At 37.7% G+C, this 15,836-nt stretch overlaps 1 protein-coding gene across 1 annotated transcript in view; it reads left to right on the top strand.

The window, feature by feature from the left end:
• sfxn2 (sideroflexin 2) overlaps positions 1 to 13,465 on the top strand; it is a 28,323-nt gene extending 14,858 nt beyond the window's left edge. The window contains exons 6-12 of the mRNA XM_062057193.1: positions 51 to 136; positions 8,943 to 9,003; positions 9,090 to 9,156; positions 9,227 to 9,276; positions 10,652 to 10,701; positions 10,807 to 10,854; positions 12,791 to 13,465. Of these exons, the coding sequence (XP_061913177.1) occupies positions 51 to 136; positions 8,943 to 9,003; positions 9,090 to 9,156; positions 9,227 to 9,276; positions 10,652 to 10,701; positions 10,807 to 10,854; positions 12,791 to 12,890 (462 nt within the window). The 3' untranslated portion in view covers positions 12,891 to 13,465. The remainder of the gene's footprint in view (positions 1 to 50; positions 137 to 8,942; positions 9,004 to 9,089; positions 9,157 to 9,226; positions 9,277 to 10,651; positions 10,702 to 10,806; positions 10,855 to 12,790) is intronic.
• The last annotated feature ends 2,371 nt before the right edge of the window (positions 13,466 to 15,836 follow it).

Below are 15,836 nucleotides of genomic sequence, written 5' to 3'. Positions count from 1 at the left end.
CAGCCTTCAATTATCTTTACATCGCCGCCAATGTTTTGCTCCCTCCGCAGAGAGCGCCCCCTCTGGTCGCACGATGGGTCCCTTTCGTGGCTGTGGCAGCGGCCAACTGTGTCAACATTCCCATGATGAGGCAACAGTGAGTCCCACTCCACAACATTGGCATCATATTTCATTGTGTGCACTGAAGATGCTCAAAGCAATGTGTGTAAAGAATAGGGTTGGGTATCGTTTGAATTTGAACGATTCCGATTCCGATTCCTGGCGATTCTCGATTCCGATTCTTTTAAGAGGCAGGGTCAAAAAAAAGTTTAGGATATTTTAAATGAGCTAGCTAACCTACAGTCTTTCTGAATGAAATAGTCTGACATTCTCCATCAAATTGTAATTCTATTAACTTTTTATGAACTTTACTATAAATTCCTCACAGGGCTGTTTTCAACTAGAATATAAATATCAAATCTATGAACTTGAATATAAATATTATAAATTATGAATACATTTTCCCAGGGGTACACTTTCCTCAAGAGAGCTTTATTTTTGAAAACCTCATGAAAACACATTTACACAAGTGTATGATGCTGCAGGAAACCTCATGAAAACACATTTACACAGTGTATGATGCTGCAGGAAACCTCATGAAAACACATTTACACATAAGTGTATGATGCTGCAGGAAACCTCATGAAAACACATTTACACATAAGTGTATGATGCTGCAGGAAACCTCATGAAAACGCATTTACACATAAGTGTATGATGCTGCAGGAAACCTCATGAAAACACATTTACACATAAGTGTATGATGCTGCAGGAAACCTCATGAAAACACATTTACACATAAGTGTATGATGCTGCAGGAAACCTCATGAAAACACATTTACACATAAGTGTATGATGCTGCAGGAAACCTCATGAAAACACATTTACACACAAGTGTATGATGCTGCAGGAAACCTCATGAAAACACCTTTACACATAAGTGTATGATGCTGCAGGAAACCTCATGAAAACACATTTACACATAAGTGTATGATGCTGCAGGAAACCTCATGAAAACACATTTACACATAAGTGTATGATGCTGCAGGAAACCTCATGAAAACACATTTACACATAAGTGTATGATGCTGCAGGAAACCTCATGAAAACACATTTACACATAAGTGTATGATGCTGCAGGAAACCTCATGAAAACACCTTTACACATAAGTGTATGATGCTGCAGGAAACCTCATGAAAACACCTTTACACATAAGTGTATGATGCTGCAGGAAACCTCATGAAAACACATTTACACATAAGTATGATGCTGCAGGAAACCTCATGAAAACACATTTACACATAAGTGTATGATGCTGCAGGAAACCTCATGAAAACACATTTACACATAAGTGTATGATGCTGCAGGAAACCTCATGAAAACACCTTTACACATAAGTGTATGATGCTGCAGGAAACCTCATGAAAACACATTTACACATAAGTGTATGATGCTGCAGGAAACCTCATGAAAACACCTTTACACATAAGTGTATGATGCTGCAGGAAACCTCATGAAAACACCTTTACACATAAGTGTATGATGCTGCAGGAAACCTCATGAAAACACATTTACACATAAGTGTATGATGCTGCAGGAAACCTCATGAAAACACATTTACACACAAGTGTATGATGCTGCAGGTACTTAAAAATGTTACCGTGCTCCCACTGATGGGCTAACCTGGTGCAGAAAAGCAAATAAACAATAAGAAACAACTTGCAAAACCCAGTCCAGATTAGCAGCAGGTACAGTATAAAATCAGAGACAGTTCTTGTTTAGGAAAATGACCATATCCGCCTTCTCAGGCAGGATGCGTGAGCGTTCTGGACAGATAGTGTCTCCTGCTGTGGAAAATACACGTTCGCTGGGTGTGGAAGAAGCCTGAACGCATAAATAGGAGAAAGCGAGATATGACAGCAAAGGATAAGTCTTTTGTTGGTTCCACCACCATGCAGCAGGGTCGTCAGACATAAGTATCGGTGGAACGTCCTGGTACATATGCAGCTCTCTCTCCACTCGTTTCTTGATGGACATGGAGCTCTGTTATTTCGCGGTTATTTCATTTTTTTGTGTAAAGTGAAGCCACACTTTCGACCGCCGACGCCCGCTATCCATGCTTGAGCTTGACTGACTCGCTCGGCTTTGCTAACACTTCCGGCGGTGGGCGCTTCTTCGTTGGTGTTCAGCGGCTTCTTCTTCCGGTTCGGCGGACATATTTTTTTCCGGTCGGCGGACTGGTATCGAAAATAGGAATCGAAATTTAAACTTTTGAACGATTCCGGGAGAATCTGAAAGTTAGTCCCGGTTCCAATCGATACTCAATACCCAACCCTAGTAAAGAACATGCAAAGCGAAACAATTGTGTGTAGAAATTAGGGTTGTACGGTACTAATGAATCAAAAACTAGAGATGTCCGATATCGGCCGATAAATGCTTTAAAATGTAATATCGGAAATTATCGGTATCGGTTTCAACCTCCCGATTTTCCCGGGAGACTCCCGAATTTCAGTGCCTCTCCCGAAAATCTCCCGGGGCAACCATTCTCCCGATTTCCACCCGGACAACATTATTGTCCTCTACAACCTGTCGTCACGTCCGCTTTTTCTCCATACAAACAGCGTGCCGGCCCAGTCACACACACATAAGTGAATGCAAGGCATACTTGGTCAACAGCCATACTGGTCACACTGAGGGTGGCCGTATAAACAACTTTAACACTGTTACAAATATGCGCCACACTGTGAACCCACACCAAACAAGAATGACAAACACATTTCGGGAGAACATCCGCACCGTAACACAACAGAACAAATACCCAGAACCCCTTGCAGCACTAACTCTTCCGGGGCGCAACAATATACACCCCCGGCTACCACCAAACCCCGCCCACTTCAACCCCGCCAAACATAACTGGAGTTGAAGTTGTTCTCTTATTTTGGAAAACCTTGTTTATGATTGATTGATTGAAACTTGTACAAACCCCGTTTCCATATGAGTTGGGAAATTGTGTTAGATGTAAATATAAACAGAATACGATGATTTGCAAATCCTTTTCAACCCATATTCAATTGAATGCACTACAAAGACAAGATATTTGATGTTCAAACTCATAAACTTTTTTTTTTTTTTGCCGACGGCGTTTCTGGGTGTTGTTGATAAACGGTTTTCGCCTCGCATAGGAGAGTTTTAACTTGCACTTACAGATGTAGCGACCAACTGTAGTTACTGACAGTGGGTTTCTGAAGTGTTCCTGAGCCAATGTGGTGATATCCTTTACACACTGATGTCGCTTGTTGATGCAGTACAGCCTGAGGGATGGAAGGTCACGGGCTTAGCTGCTTACGTGCAGTGATTTCTCCAGATTCTCTGAACCCTTTGATGATATTACGGAGCGTAGATGGTGAAATCCCTAAATTCCTTGCAATAGCTGGTTGAGAAAGGTTTTTCTTAACCGTTCAACAATTTGCTCACGCATTTGTTGACAAAGTGGTGACCCTCGCCCCATCCTTGTTTGTGAATGACTGAGCATTTCATTGAATCTACTTTTATACCCAATCATGGCACCCACCTGTTCCCAATTTGCCTGCACACCTGTGGATGTTCCAAATAAGTGTTTGATGAGCATTCCTCAACTTTATCAGTATTTATTGCCACCTTTCCCAACTTCTTTGTCACGTGTTGCTGGCATCAAATTCTAAAGTTAATGATTATTTGCAAAAAAAAAATATGTTTATCAGTTTGAACATCAAATATGTTGTCTTTGTAGCATATTCAACTGAATATGGGTGGAAAATGATTTGCAAATCATTGTATTCCGTTTATATTTACATCTAACACCATTTCCCAACTCATATGGAAACGGGTTTTGTATTAGTAGATTGCACAGTACAGTACATATTCCGTACAATTGACCACTAAATGGTAGCACCCGAATAAGTTTCTCAACTTGTTAAAGTCGGGGTCCACATTAATCAATTCATGGTAAAGTTACATTGTTTAATGCATCCAGCGGGGCATCACAACAGAATTAGGCATAATAATGTGTTAATTCCACGACTGTATATATCTGTATCGGTTGATATCGGAATCGGTAATTAAGAGTTGGACAATATCGGATATCGGCAAAAAAGCCATTATCGGACATCTCTATCAAAAACGGTACTATACTCTGTTTGAAAAGTACCGGGCATGATGGTGCGTCGTCACATTGCTGGTTTTACGAGCAGAGAAGCATGTTCGGCAGCGCACAATCACAGAGTACCTACAAGCAGACACAGTGTGTAGACAGAAAAAGGAGAATGGACGCATTTTGGCTTAAAAAGTAAAGATAAAGATGAAGTTATAACACTGAAACGCCCTCAGGAAGAGGTGCTTTAAGATGGTGGTCCCCAACCACCGGGACGCGGCCCGGTACCGGTCCGTGAATCGATTGGTACCGGGCTGCACAAGAAATTATAAAAAAATAATAATTTTTTATTAAATCCACATAAAAAACACAAGATACACTTACAATTAGTGCACCAACCCAAAAAACCTCCCTCCCCCATTTACACTCATTCACACAAAAGGGTTGTTTCCTTCTGTTATTAATATTCTGGTTCCTACATTATATATCATTATATATCAATACAGTCTGCAAGGATAAGCACACATGATTGTATTTTTTTATGACAAAAAAACCCCCCGTTACATTTTAACAGAATTGTAGATAGAACATGTTAAAACAGATATTAAACAGTAAATGAACAAGTAAATTAAAAATCAATTTTACAGCTTGTCCTTTATAATGTGTACAAAATAGGTGTATAAATGACACAATATGTTACTGCATACGTCAGCAGACTAATTAGGAGTCTTTGTTTGTTTACTTACTACTAAAAGACAAGTTGTCTAGTATGTTCACTTTTTTATTTAAGGACAAAATTGTTTTTCGTTGCAATAATAAACATTTGTTTAATGTACCGGTACCCTAAGATTTTTTGTTCAAATAAAGCCAATAATGACATTTTTTGTGGTCCCTTTTATTTAGAAAAGTATCGATACTTTGGTACCGGTACCAAAATATCGCTATCTGTACAACCGTAATAGAAATACAAATTACATTTTTCCTGTCGCTTCTTTCATTTTATGTCAAAAACAAGACCAAGTTATTTGTGAGTGCTATTAGATGTGAAGTGAATTATATTTATATAGCGCTTTTCTCTAGTGACTCAAAGCGCTTTTACATAGTGAAACCCAATATTTAAGTTACATTTAAACCAGTGTGGGGGGCACTGGGAGCAGGTGGGTAAAGTGTCTTGCCCAAGGACACAACGGCAGTGACTAGGATGGCGGAAGCGGGGATCGAACCTGGAACCCTCAAGTTTGCTGGCACGGCCACTCTACCAACCTGGGGCCCACAGACAGAGGCCTCGTTTACACTGCACGCCGAATCTGTTAGGGGTTTTTTTGCCCTCAAATACACAGATCAGGGTTTTTTGCCAGTCTTGACGCTCCAAAGTGCTACAAATCTAATCTTTTAGCATCAGATTCAGGCCACATCAGGAGGTAGTCCGAATCTAATCTTTTCAAATGTGACTTTAGTCTAAACGGCAACCGTATGCGCAGGGCCGGTCCGTGGCATAGGCCGTATAGGCAAATGCTAAGGGCGCCGTCCATCAGGGGGCGCCACGCCAGTGCCACAAATGTTGGAGGAAAAAAAAACAAAAAAAAACAAACTTGGTACTATTATTTCTATATACAAAAAATAATCCCACGTTAATTAAAATGCAAAGTAAAGCCTATTTAATAGAAATATTATTTGTTACAACATTACGCCTGCCCCCCCCCCCCCCCCCCCCCCCCCCCGTCCCCCTCGCAAGGTGCGCCCCCTCCCTTCCCGTGTCATGACTCTTTTTGGACGTCACCACTTAAAAAAATCAACACAAGATGTCAAAACGGCCAAAAACTGTCAGGTGCCCAGGGAAGAAAAAAGAGAAAAGAAGAGGAGGAGAAACGAGAAAAAGACAGAGGTAGCAGGTAGGTAACGTTAGCCTACATGAAATTATTTGTCTGTTACAGAATGTGATAGTAACCTGGCTTTTTAGCATTAAGCTAATGTTACATGATTCGGCAATTGCTAATCAATAAATAGCTAGTTCTGTTTTAACGTCGGGTTAATATTGTGGAGGGGGCTAAATTGTTATGGAAAATAATAATGTAACGTTAGGTAATTACAGTACTCCCACCTTACATTCCTCAGGGACATTTGTATTAGATCTTTTAAGTACCGGTAGGTGTTTTTTGTTTACATTGTTATTGCCTTCTGGTTAGCTAATGTTTGACCTGCAGGTAATAGTCACTTTTCCACCCCTTTATATATTAGGTATAGTTGTAAGCCTAGTTGTTAAAGTGCACATCATTAATGTTAATTAAGCAATATCACATGAGTGCTGAATGCTGTTTTTTAATTTGAGCACTGCTGTGATTCAGTTAAAGATAATCATAACATAACATTCTCATATAATACCAATCAATCAATCAATCAATGTTTATTTATATAGCCCTAAATCACAAGTATATGTTAATTTGCGTTCTTTAAGCAAAAAAAAAGGTCAAAGACAAAGCTATTCGGTTTCTTGTGAGTATATACACTTCACTGCCGATGTGGGGGGGGGGGGCGCCACCTAAAATCTTGCCTAGGGCGCCAGATTGGTTAGGGCCAGGGCCTGAGTATGCGACTTTTGGGTGAGCGACGTCATTCGTGTGCGCAAAAAAGGCCGCAGCTCGCCAGCGGAAGTGGAAACGTCATCCCAACATCCAGTTTCAGTGCATCACTAGTCAATAGTGCACAACTAAAAGGCAATGTGTAATATATAAATATATATTTTGATTCCAAAGAAATAGCAATTGTTGAATTGACGCTGTGGCGTATTTGTTTACATGTTACGTACACATGTAAGTGAATTGAAAAATAAAGTTACACTGATGTCCGTGTTGCCTCTACTTACAGCCATAAAAAGATTAAAAACCTAAATATATTACACCTATATACTGTATATATCCATTCATACATTATTTTGCTTTTAATTTATTTTCACGTAAAAAACACTCATTTTTAATGTGTGGGGACTTTTATTTTATTTTTGTAGTATTAGCAGCAGCAGCGACTTCCATGTACATTTACGCAACTTCCTTTGTTTTCACGTTATCGGCCACATTGGGGCCACGTTGGGGCCTGTGCGCGTTTACACTGGAGTCTGATAAAGATAACATTTTACTTGCAGTGTAAATGTAGACAGAGACTCTCTAGAGAGGTCTGAATACTAAACAAGGCGCTAAGTTGGCCACATTGATCCCTTCTGCTATGTTTTCTTATTCTCTGGCAGACCAGTAGGTCCAAATAGGAAAATTAAATAAATACATCTTTAAATATCTACCTAAATTTGTTAATTCTAATTGGAATTAAATACATACATGTTATTAAATGTGTCATTAATTTATTTGACGTAAAAGTACATTTATGGTAATAAATTATTTTAATGTTTGATTATTTAATCACTAAATTATTGATTTAATTTAATTTTTCATGATGTAATGATTTATTTATCTATTCCATGAACCCTATGTTCAGCAGCACTTCATAGAATAAAATAAATTATTGAAGCGCTGACATACAGTTTCATGTAAATCATGAAATACTTAAGTAAGTCGTGAAATAGTTAGTTAAATAATGAAGTAATTTGTAGGGAAAAAAAATTAAATTATGAAACAAATAATGACATTAATAGATTACGTAATTAAATAATTTCCGGCACCCCTGCAACATTTCTCCTGCTAATTATATAATTTCTTCATAAAAATATAGCATGTTGAATATTAGTAGGTTAAAGCAGTGTTTTTCAACCACTGTGCCGTGAGATATAATCTGGTGTGCCGTGAGAGATAATCTAATTTCACCTATTTGGGGTAAAAAATATTTTTTGCAAACCAGTAATTATAGTCTGCAAATGATGTGTTGTTGTTGAGTGTCGGTGCTGTCTGGAGCTCGGCAGAGTAACCCTGTAATACTCTTCCATACCAGTGGGTGGCGGCCGGTAGCTAATTGCTTTGTAGATGTCGGAAACAGCGGGAGGCAGTGTGCAGGTAAAAAAGTGTCTAATGTTTAAACCAAAAATAAACAAAAGGTGAGTGCCCCTAAGAAAAGGCATCAAAGCTTAGGGAAGGCTATGCAGAACCAAACTAAAACTGAACTGGCCACAAAGTAAGCAAAAACAGAATGCTGGACGACAGCAAAGACTTACTGTGGAGCAAAGACGGCGTCCACAATGTACATCCGAACATGACATGACAATCGACAATGTCCCCACGAAGAAGGATAAAAACAACTGAAATATTCCTGATTGCTAAAACAAAGTAGATGCGGGAAATATCGCTCAAAGGAAGACATGAAACCGCGACATGAAAATACCAAAAAAAAGAGGAAAAGCCACCAAAATAGGAGCGCCAGACAAGAACTAAAACACTACACACAGGAAGACAGCAAAAAACTCCAAATAATCAGGGTGTGATGTGACAGGTGGTGACAGTACACCTACTTTGAGACAAGAGCTATAGTGATGCATGCTTGGTTATGCTTTAAAGTCATATCCAACAATTGCGACAACTTTTTACTGTCAACTGAGTTTCGTTTTTAATGATTTCTGCTGGTGGTGTGCCTCCGCATTTTTTCCACGCAAAAAATGTGCCTCGGCTTAATAAAGGTTGAAAAACACTGGATTAAAGCACATTCATGTGAATATTTATTTCACTCTGTGTGTCCTTTTTAATAAATATTTGCTGTATTTTTGTCCATTGCATTTTTGTTCCTTCAATATGGATGAAGGAATAATGCGATAATTCTGGTCCTTGTTTTCTTCAGGGAAATCCTAAACGGCATCGCTGTCACCGATGAAAACGGGAACAAACTCGGCCACTCAAAAGTGAGGCCTTTTTTTTTGTTTTTTTTTTGCATTTGTTATTTTTTGTCCTTTTTACTACTTCTATGGTGTTATTCTCTCCTGTGTAGAAGGCGGCGGCGAAAGGCATCACCCAGGTGGTCATCTCCAGGATCACCATGGCTGCACCAGGAATGAGTATGTATAGAACATTTTAAAAACTTATTTTTAATGGCTGTATTTATCTTTGCTCGTGTCTGTTTTGCAGTCATCCTCCCCATCATTATGCAGAGGCTGGAAAAATACAAATTCATGCAGGTTAGCTCCCCCCTTTTCTTTTTTTTTTTTTTGCTGCCTTGCTCAGGCATGTGATTTTTCCGTCTAAAGTCGGAATTCCGTCTTTTAATCTCGGGGAAAAAAAAAAATTATCTCCCGTTTTTCCGTTTTTTTCCGACCCTAAATCAAGATTCGAGACGTAGTTTATATTACGCCGTAGTTGATTGGTCGATATGTTCCTTGTGACCAATCAGGACATCTGTTATGAATGATGACTTTAATAACGTCATCATTCATAATGGTTATTACCGCCATTTTCCATATGTAAACGATGTCGGTTCTCGAGAGAAAGGACGCTTTGCGAGTAAAAAAAATTGATAAACATGTCAAAAATAAGTTTCGATGGGACTGGATGGAAAGGGAAATCACTGATACCGTTCGGGAAGAAGGAAGTTACGACTTTGTTCGGTGATTTTATTCGGAAAATCGATCGTCCCGGAAAGGTTTTGTGCACGTGGTGTCATGATAATATTGACTATGGATCACGAAGTTTCAAGGGTTTGGAAGTACATGCGAAACGCCAAAAACATATGAAACAACTTGAAGCAAGGAAAACGAACTTTTCACTAGCTGCTACTTTTGGATGTCAACCGAAAGTGAGCAAACCTTACGGACTTCATCCTTTGTTTTGTCAGTGGTGTAACAATCTTGAAGGTAAATATTTTCACACTTGTTTTATGCAATATGTCAGTGTCCTCACATTATTATTATTTCCTATTTTCAAATATGAGTAAACAATACTAAACATGTTTAATTATTTTCATAAATTTATATCCTATTTTGGCAGAAAAAAATGAAATGTTTACATTTGGTATTTTGTTATATTTATCCAAAAATCCAAAAAAGAAGCTACAAAAGCACAGACCAAAAGGAAAATGCAGGCTGCTCAGAAATTTGCAAGGAAAGCTCATGTTAGGGCTGGGCTCTCTGAGGAAGCTAATGTGTGAAGTGAACTGAAGTAATACTGTAAATAAACTGTAGATAATAACACTGATCAATGTGACACCTGTGGATGTGAAATGAACACAAGATGTAAATATTAGTGACTAAATACTGTTGGGACTGAACCATATACAGTGATTCATTAGGATAATTGTGTTATGTATGTTCTATTAATGATGTTTTCATGTCTTTAAACACTAAAATATTTTCTTCAAATGGTGTTGTCTTTGTTAATTTTAGCATGTTAAATTGGTGAAAAACCAGGAGCTTCGGGGGGGGGGGCGTTGCCCTGGACCTGGCTGGGGGCCTTCGTCCCCCAGACCCCCGGAAAATTTTTCAGTCTTTTTCATTGTGGTCAAATCACATGCCTGCTTGCTGAGAAAGGCCAAATAAAAACATTGTTTTCCTTTCACAGAGAATCACGTATCTCCACGGGCCCATTCAAGTGATGATGGTGGGCGTCTTGTAAGTACAACATCTGGCGTGATGAGAGGATTTTATTGTGGAAGTCTCAGGGATAAACACATCTTTTGACTCTTTTTTTTCTTTTTTCTTTTTTTTTTTCAACAGTTTGGTCTTCATGGTGCCGGCAGCCTGCTCTTTGTTCCCACAGAAATGGTAACCCGTTACTTTTTATTGTGGTTGTCAATAATAACGCCTTAACTCGTGTGATTAATCACAAAAAACTTATCATGTACAGTAAATATTAGGGATGTCCGATAATATCGGACTGCCGATATTATCAGCCGATAAATGCTTTAAAATGTAATATCGGAAATTATCGGTATCTGTTTCAAAATTATCTGTATCGGTTTCAAAAAGTAAAATTTTGACTTATTATAACACCGCCGTGTACACGGACGTAGGGAGAAGTACAGAGCGCCAATAAACCTTAAAGGCACTGCCTTTGCGTGCCGGCCCAGTCACATAATATCTACGGCTTTTCACACACACACAAGTGAATGCAAGGCATACTTGGTCAACAGCCATACAGGTCACATTGAGGGTGACCGTATAAACAACTTTAACACTGTTACAAATATGCGCCACACTGTGAACCCACACCAAACAAGAATGACAAACACATTTCGGGAGAACATCCGCACCGTAACACAACATAAACACAACAGAATACCCAGAAGCCCTTGCAGCACTAACTCTTCCGGGACGCTACAATATACCCCGTAAAATTATTTAAGGGGTATATTGTATTGTAAAATTGACAAATGTTGCTTGGAGCGATAAATGAAGAATCCTTTCGAGGAAAAAATGCTATGGGCGAATACTTTCGTAGCTGCGGACCGGTCAACGATTGAAAATTTGTCCCGGGGGGGGGGGGGGGGGGGGGGGGTTATTTTTTTTTATAAAGAAATACAATCATGTGTGCTTACGGACTGTATCCCTGCAGACTGTATTGATATATAATGTATATATTGTGTTTTTTATGTTGATTTAATAAAAAATAAAAATAAAACTTTTTTAATTTTTTTATTTTTTTTTTTAAATTTTATTTCTTCTGCGTCCCGGTACCAATCGGTCTGCGGACCGGTACCGGGCCGTGGCCCGGTGGTTGGGGACCACTGCTGTATATTGTACATTATTTTGTATTTCTAGTGTTTTGTATATTGTACAGGATTGCTTATTTTTATTGGATAGTAGTCTGTTTATTTCAATTGTTAGTTTTTTTTCTTTATTACCTCTTGTGTAATTTACTTTTACCCCATATTTGTTCCCACTACCGCATCTTAAATTGGAGTCCTTAATCTCGTTATATGCAAATATAATGACAATAAAGTCCATTCTATTCTATTCTATTTTCAAACGGCACCACCTGCAGTTAGCCAACTCATCCAAAAGATTGTGCAGCCCTTTGAGACACTTGTGATTAAGGGCTATATAAATAAACTTTGATTGATTGATTGATTGATTGATGGCGCCATGGCACAAAGAATAACAACTTTTTTAGTGTCTTGAAATACAAAAAGTATTAGTTGAATATAGGGCTGCAACTAACGATTAATTTGATAATCGATTAATCTGTCGATTATTACTTCGATTAATCGATTTAATAATCGAATAAAGGAGACAAACTACATTTCTATCCTTTCCAGTATTTTATTGAAAAAAAAACAGCATACTGGCACCATACTTATTTTGATTATTGTTTCTCAGCTGTTTGTACATGTTGCAGTTTATAAATAAAGGTTTATTTTAAAAAAATAAAATAAATAAATTAAAAAAAACATTTTTATTTATTTTTTTTTTTTTTAAGCCTCTGCGCATGCGCATAGCATAGATCCAACGAATCGATGACTAAATTAATCGACAACTATTTTTATAATCGATTTTAATCGATTTAATCGATTAGTTGTTGCAGCCCTAGTTGAATACAGAACATTATGACCATTTGCGCAGAAAAATCAATAAATATAAGCTACAGGGTTCAAAGCGTGGGGAAAAAAGTAGCGGGTTATAGTCAGGAAAATACGGTAAATGTTCTCCAACACCAAATAAAAGCCTGACCACGTTGCTCTTCCTTCTCCTCCCCTCCCAGCTCCATTGCCGTGTCCAAACTCGAGCCGGAGCTCCGTGACGCCATCCTGTCCAAGCACGGCGACGGCGTACAAAGCGTGTACTTCAACAAAGGCCTCTGAGGCCCCAGCAGGACTGAATATACACACTTTTATGCCATTTATCCTTATCGTGATTATCTTTCAAAGAGGTGCTTCAATGGAACTATAAAGTAACGTGGTACGTTTTTTTAATCCCCTTATGATTCTTACAATGAATTATACCTGTTTTTTTTGCTCTCTTCACAAACCAAACAATCTCTTCTCAGGAACTTTCATTACTTTGCCTCAACACCAGACTCCGTTAAGACCCAGACTAAAATATGTTCTGAGACCTTTTTCTTTTCTTTTCTTTTTATATATAAGTGTTAGGTGCCTTGACAATAACGAGGCTCCTGGGAAAGCCCCAAACTGACCTCTATGCATGGATCAAGTGCATCCAAGAGTGGACAATACTCACTCTTTCTTTTCAGATATGGGAGCAATAGTGACAAAAAATGGGGAGGAAGACACCTTCTGGAGGTGAACTGATTGTTAGTGGTTGTTTTTTGCATGATTCATCTTAAAGATGGCCTCGTGAAAATGAAATCAGACCATAATCCTCAGAATAAGATGAAATAAACGACAAATACTTGAAATACATTTACTTGCCGTTTTTATTTGGGGTATTTTGACACTTTCTTTACCTGTCTGGTGAACACAAAAAGCGGTCAGGACACATACTGTACATACTGTACATTAGGTGGCGCCCCCCCACATCGGCAGTGAAGTGTATATACTCACGAAAAACCGAATAGCTTTGTCTTTGACCTTTTTTTTTTTTGCTTAAAGAAAGCAAATTAACATATTATATGAGAATGTTGTGTTATGATTATCTTTAACCGAATCACAGCAGTGCTCAAATTAAAAAAGCAGCATTCAGCACTCGTGTGTTATTGCTTAATTAACATTAATGATGTGCACTTTAACAACTAGGCTTACAACTATACCTAATATATAAAGGGGCGGAAAAGTGACTATTACCTGCAGGGCAAACATTAGCTAACCAGAAGGCAATAACAATGTAAACAAAAAACACCTACCGGTACTTAAAAGATCTAATACAAATGTCCCTGAGGAATGTAAGGTGGGAGTACTGTAATTACCTAACGTTACATTATTATTTTCCATAACAATTTAGCCCCCTCCACAATATTAACCCGACGTTAAAACAGAACTAGCTATTTATTGATTAGCAATTGCCGAATCATGTAACATTAGCTTAATGCTAAAAAGCCAGGTTACTATCACATTCTGTAACAGACAAATAATTTCATGTAGGCTAACGTTACCTACCTGCTACCTCTGTCTTTTTCTCGTTTCTCCTCCTCTTCTTTTCTATTTTTTCTTCCCTGGGCACCTGACAGTTTTGGCCGTTTTGACATCTTGTGTTGATTTTTTTGATGTGGTGACGTCCAAAAAGAGTCATGATACGGGAAGAGAGGGGGCGTAGTGTTGTAACAAATAATATTTATATTAAATAGGCTTTACTTTGCATTTTAATTAACGTGGGATTATTTTTTGTATTTAGAAATAATAGTACCAACATTTTTTTTTTTTTTTTTTTTTTTCCTCCAACATTTGTGGCACTGGCGTGGCGCCCCCTGATGGACGGCGCCCTTAGCATTTGCCTATACGGCCTATGCCACGAACCGGCTCTGGGTGTGTGATACTGTTTTTCCTTCTGCTTGATACCAAGTATAATTCAGGCTGGTATCGGCGATACCGATACTTTTGGAAATATACAACTTTTAAAATTTAATCAGGCACACTTTTTTAAAAAATCCTATTTTTATGGTTAATTTACTCTAAATTTCTACTGTAATTTTTCTATTTTTAAAAATCGTTTATAAAACTGTAGAATTGAAGACATTATCTGTAAATAAACAATCCGCCTGTTATTTTAAGTAATATGCCAGTAATGACAAACTATGTATATTTCTATTTTTTTTTACAGAAAAATACCAAATTAATTATACATAGCATTTTCTGTTTTCTTAAATTACTTTCAAATTCATGTAATATTACGATATTTTTCCGTAAAACGTTTCATGAAAATTTCTGTAATTATGTTTTTGATCATTATTTGGTTTACCATGTTTTACTTTAATTTTATGGTTTTCGTTTGGCTGCCAGTAGATGACCGTTTTTTTACAGTGCACTTTAGGTATATTTCCTAATAACATACGGGCCAAAAGTTTGTACACACCTCATTTAATGGTTTTCTTTATTTTCATGACTATTTACATTGTAGATTGTCACATCAAAACTATGAATGAACACATGTGGAGTTATGTACTTAACAAAAAAAAAGGTGAAATAACTGAAAACATGTTTTATATTCTAGTTTCTTCAAAACAGCCGCCCTTTGCTATGATTTACTTTTTTTGCACACTCTTGGCATTCTCTCGATGAGCTTCAAGAGGTAGTCACCTGAAATGGTTTTCACTTCACAGGTGCGCTTGAAGCTCATTGCGAGAATGCCAAGAGTGTGCAAAGCAGTAATCCGAGCAAAGGGTGGCTATTTTGAAGAAACTAAAATATAAAACATGTTTTCAGCTATTTCACCTTTTTTTTTGTTAAGTACATAACTCCACATGTGTTCATTCATAGTTTTAATGCCTTCAGTGACAATCTACAATGTAAATAAATAGTCATGAAAATAAAGAAAACACATTGAATGAGGAGAAGGTGTGTCCAAACAACAGTAAAAAAATGTAAGAAAAACGTGGCAAAAAATTGGAATGAAATGGGAAAAAAAGCTGAAATGTTTCTACTTATAATTATCAATATTCTTAGTCACCTTAGATATTCAATATGCGGCCCTTGGTGGAAAAAGTTTAGACACTCTGATCTAAAACATTAGAAGCTCTCAAAGTAAAAATGCACTATACTCAACTAACTAAAGTTTGTTTAAATTTTAATTAAAATAAAATAATAAAAAATGATGGAATTTGAACAATTACAACCACCATAATAAACACTGTTAAA

The sequence above is a fragment of the Entelurus aequoreus genome, linkage group LG08 (genome assembly GCF_033978785.1).
Source record: "Entelurus aequoreus isolate RoL-2023_Sb linkage group LG08, RoL_Eaeq_v1.1, whole genome shotgun sequence".
Classification (NCBI taxonomy): domain Eukaryota; kingdom Metazoa; phylum Chordata; class Actinopteri; order Syngnathiformes; family Syngnathidae; genus Entelurus; species Entelurus aequoreus.
Note: the sequence above shows the minus strand (reverse complement) of the source record. Positions and strands in the feature narration are given on the sequence as shown.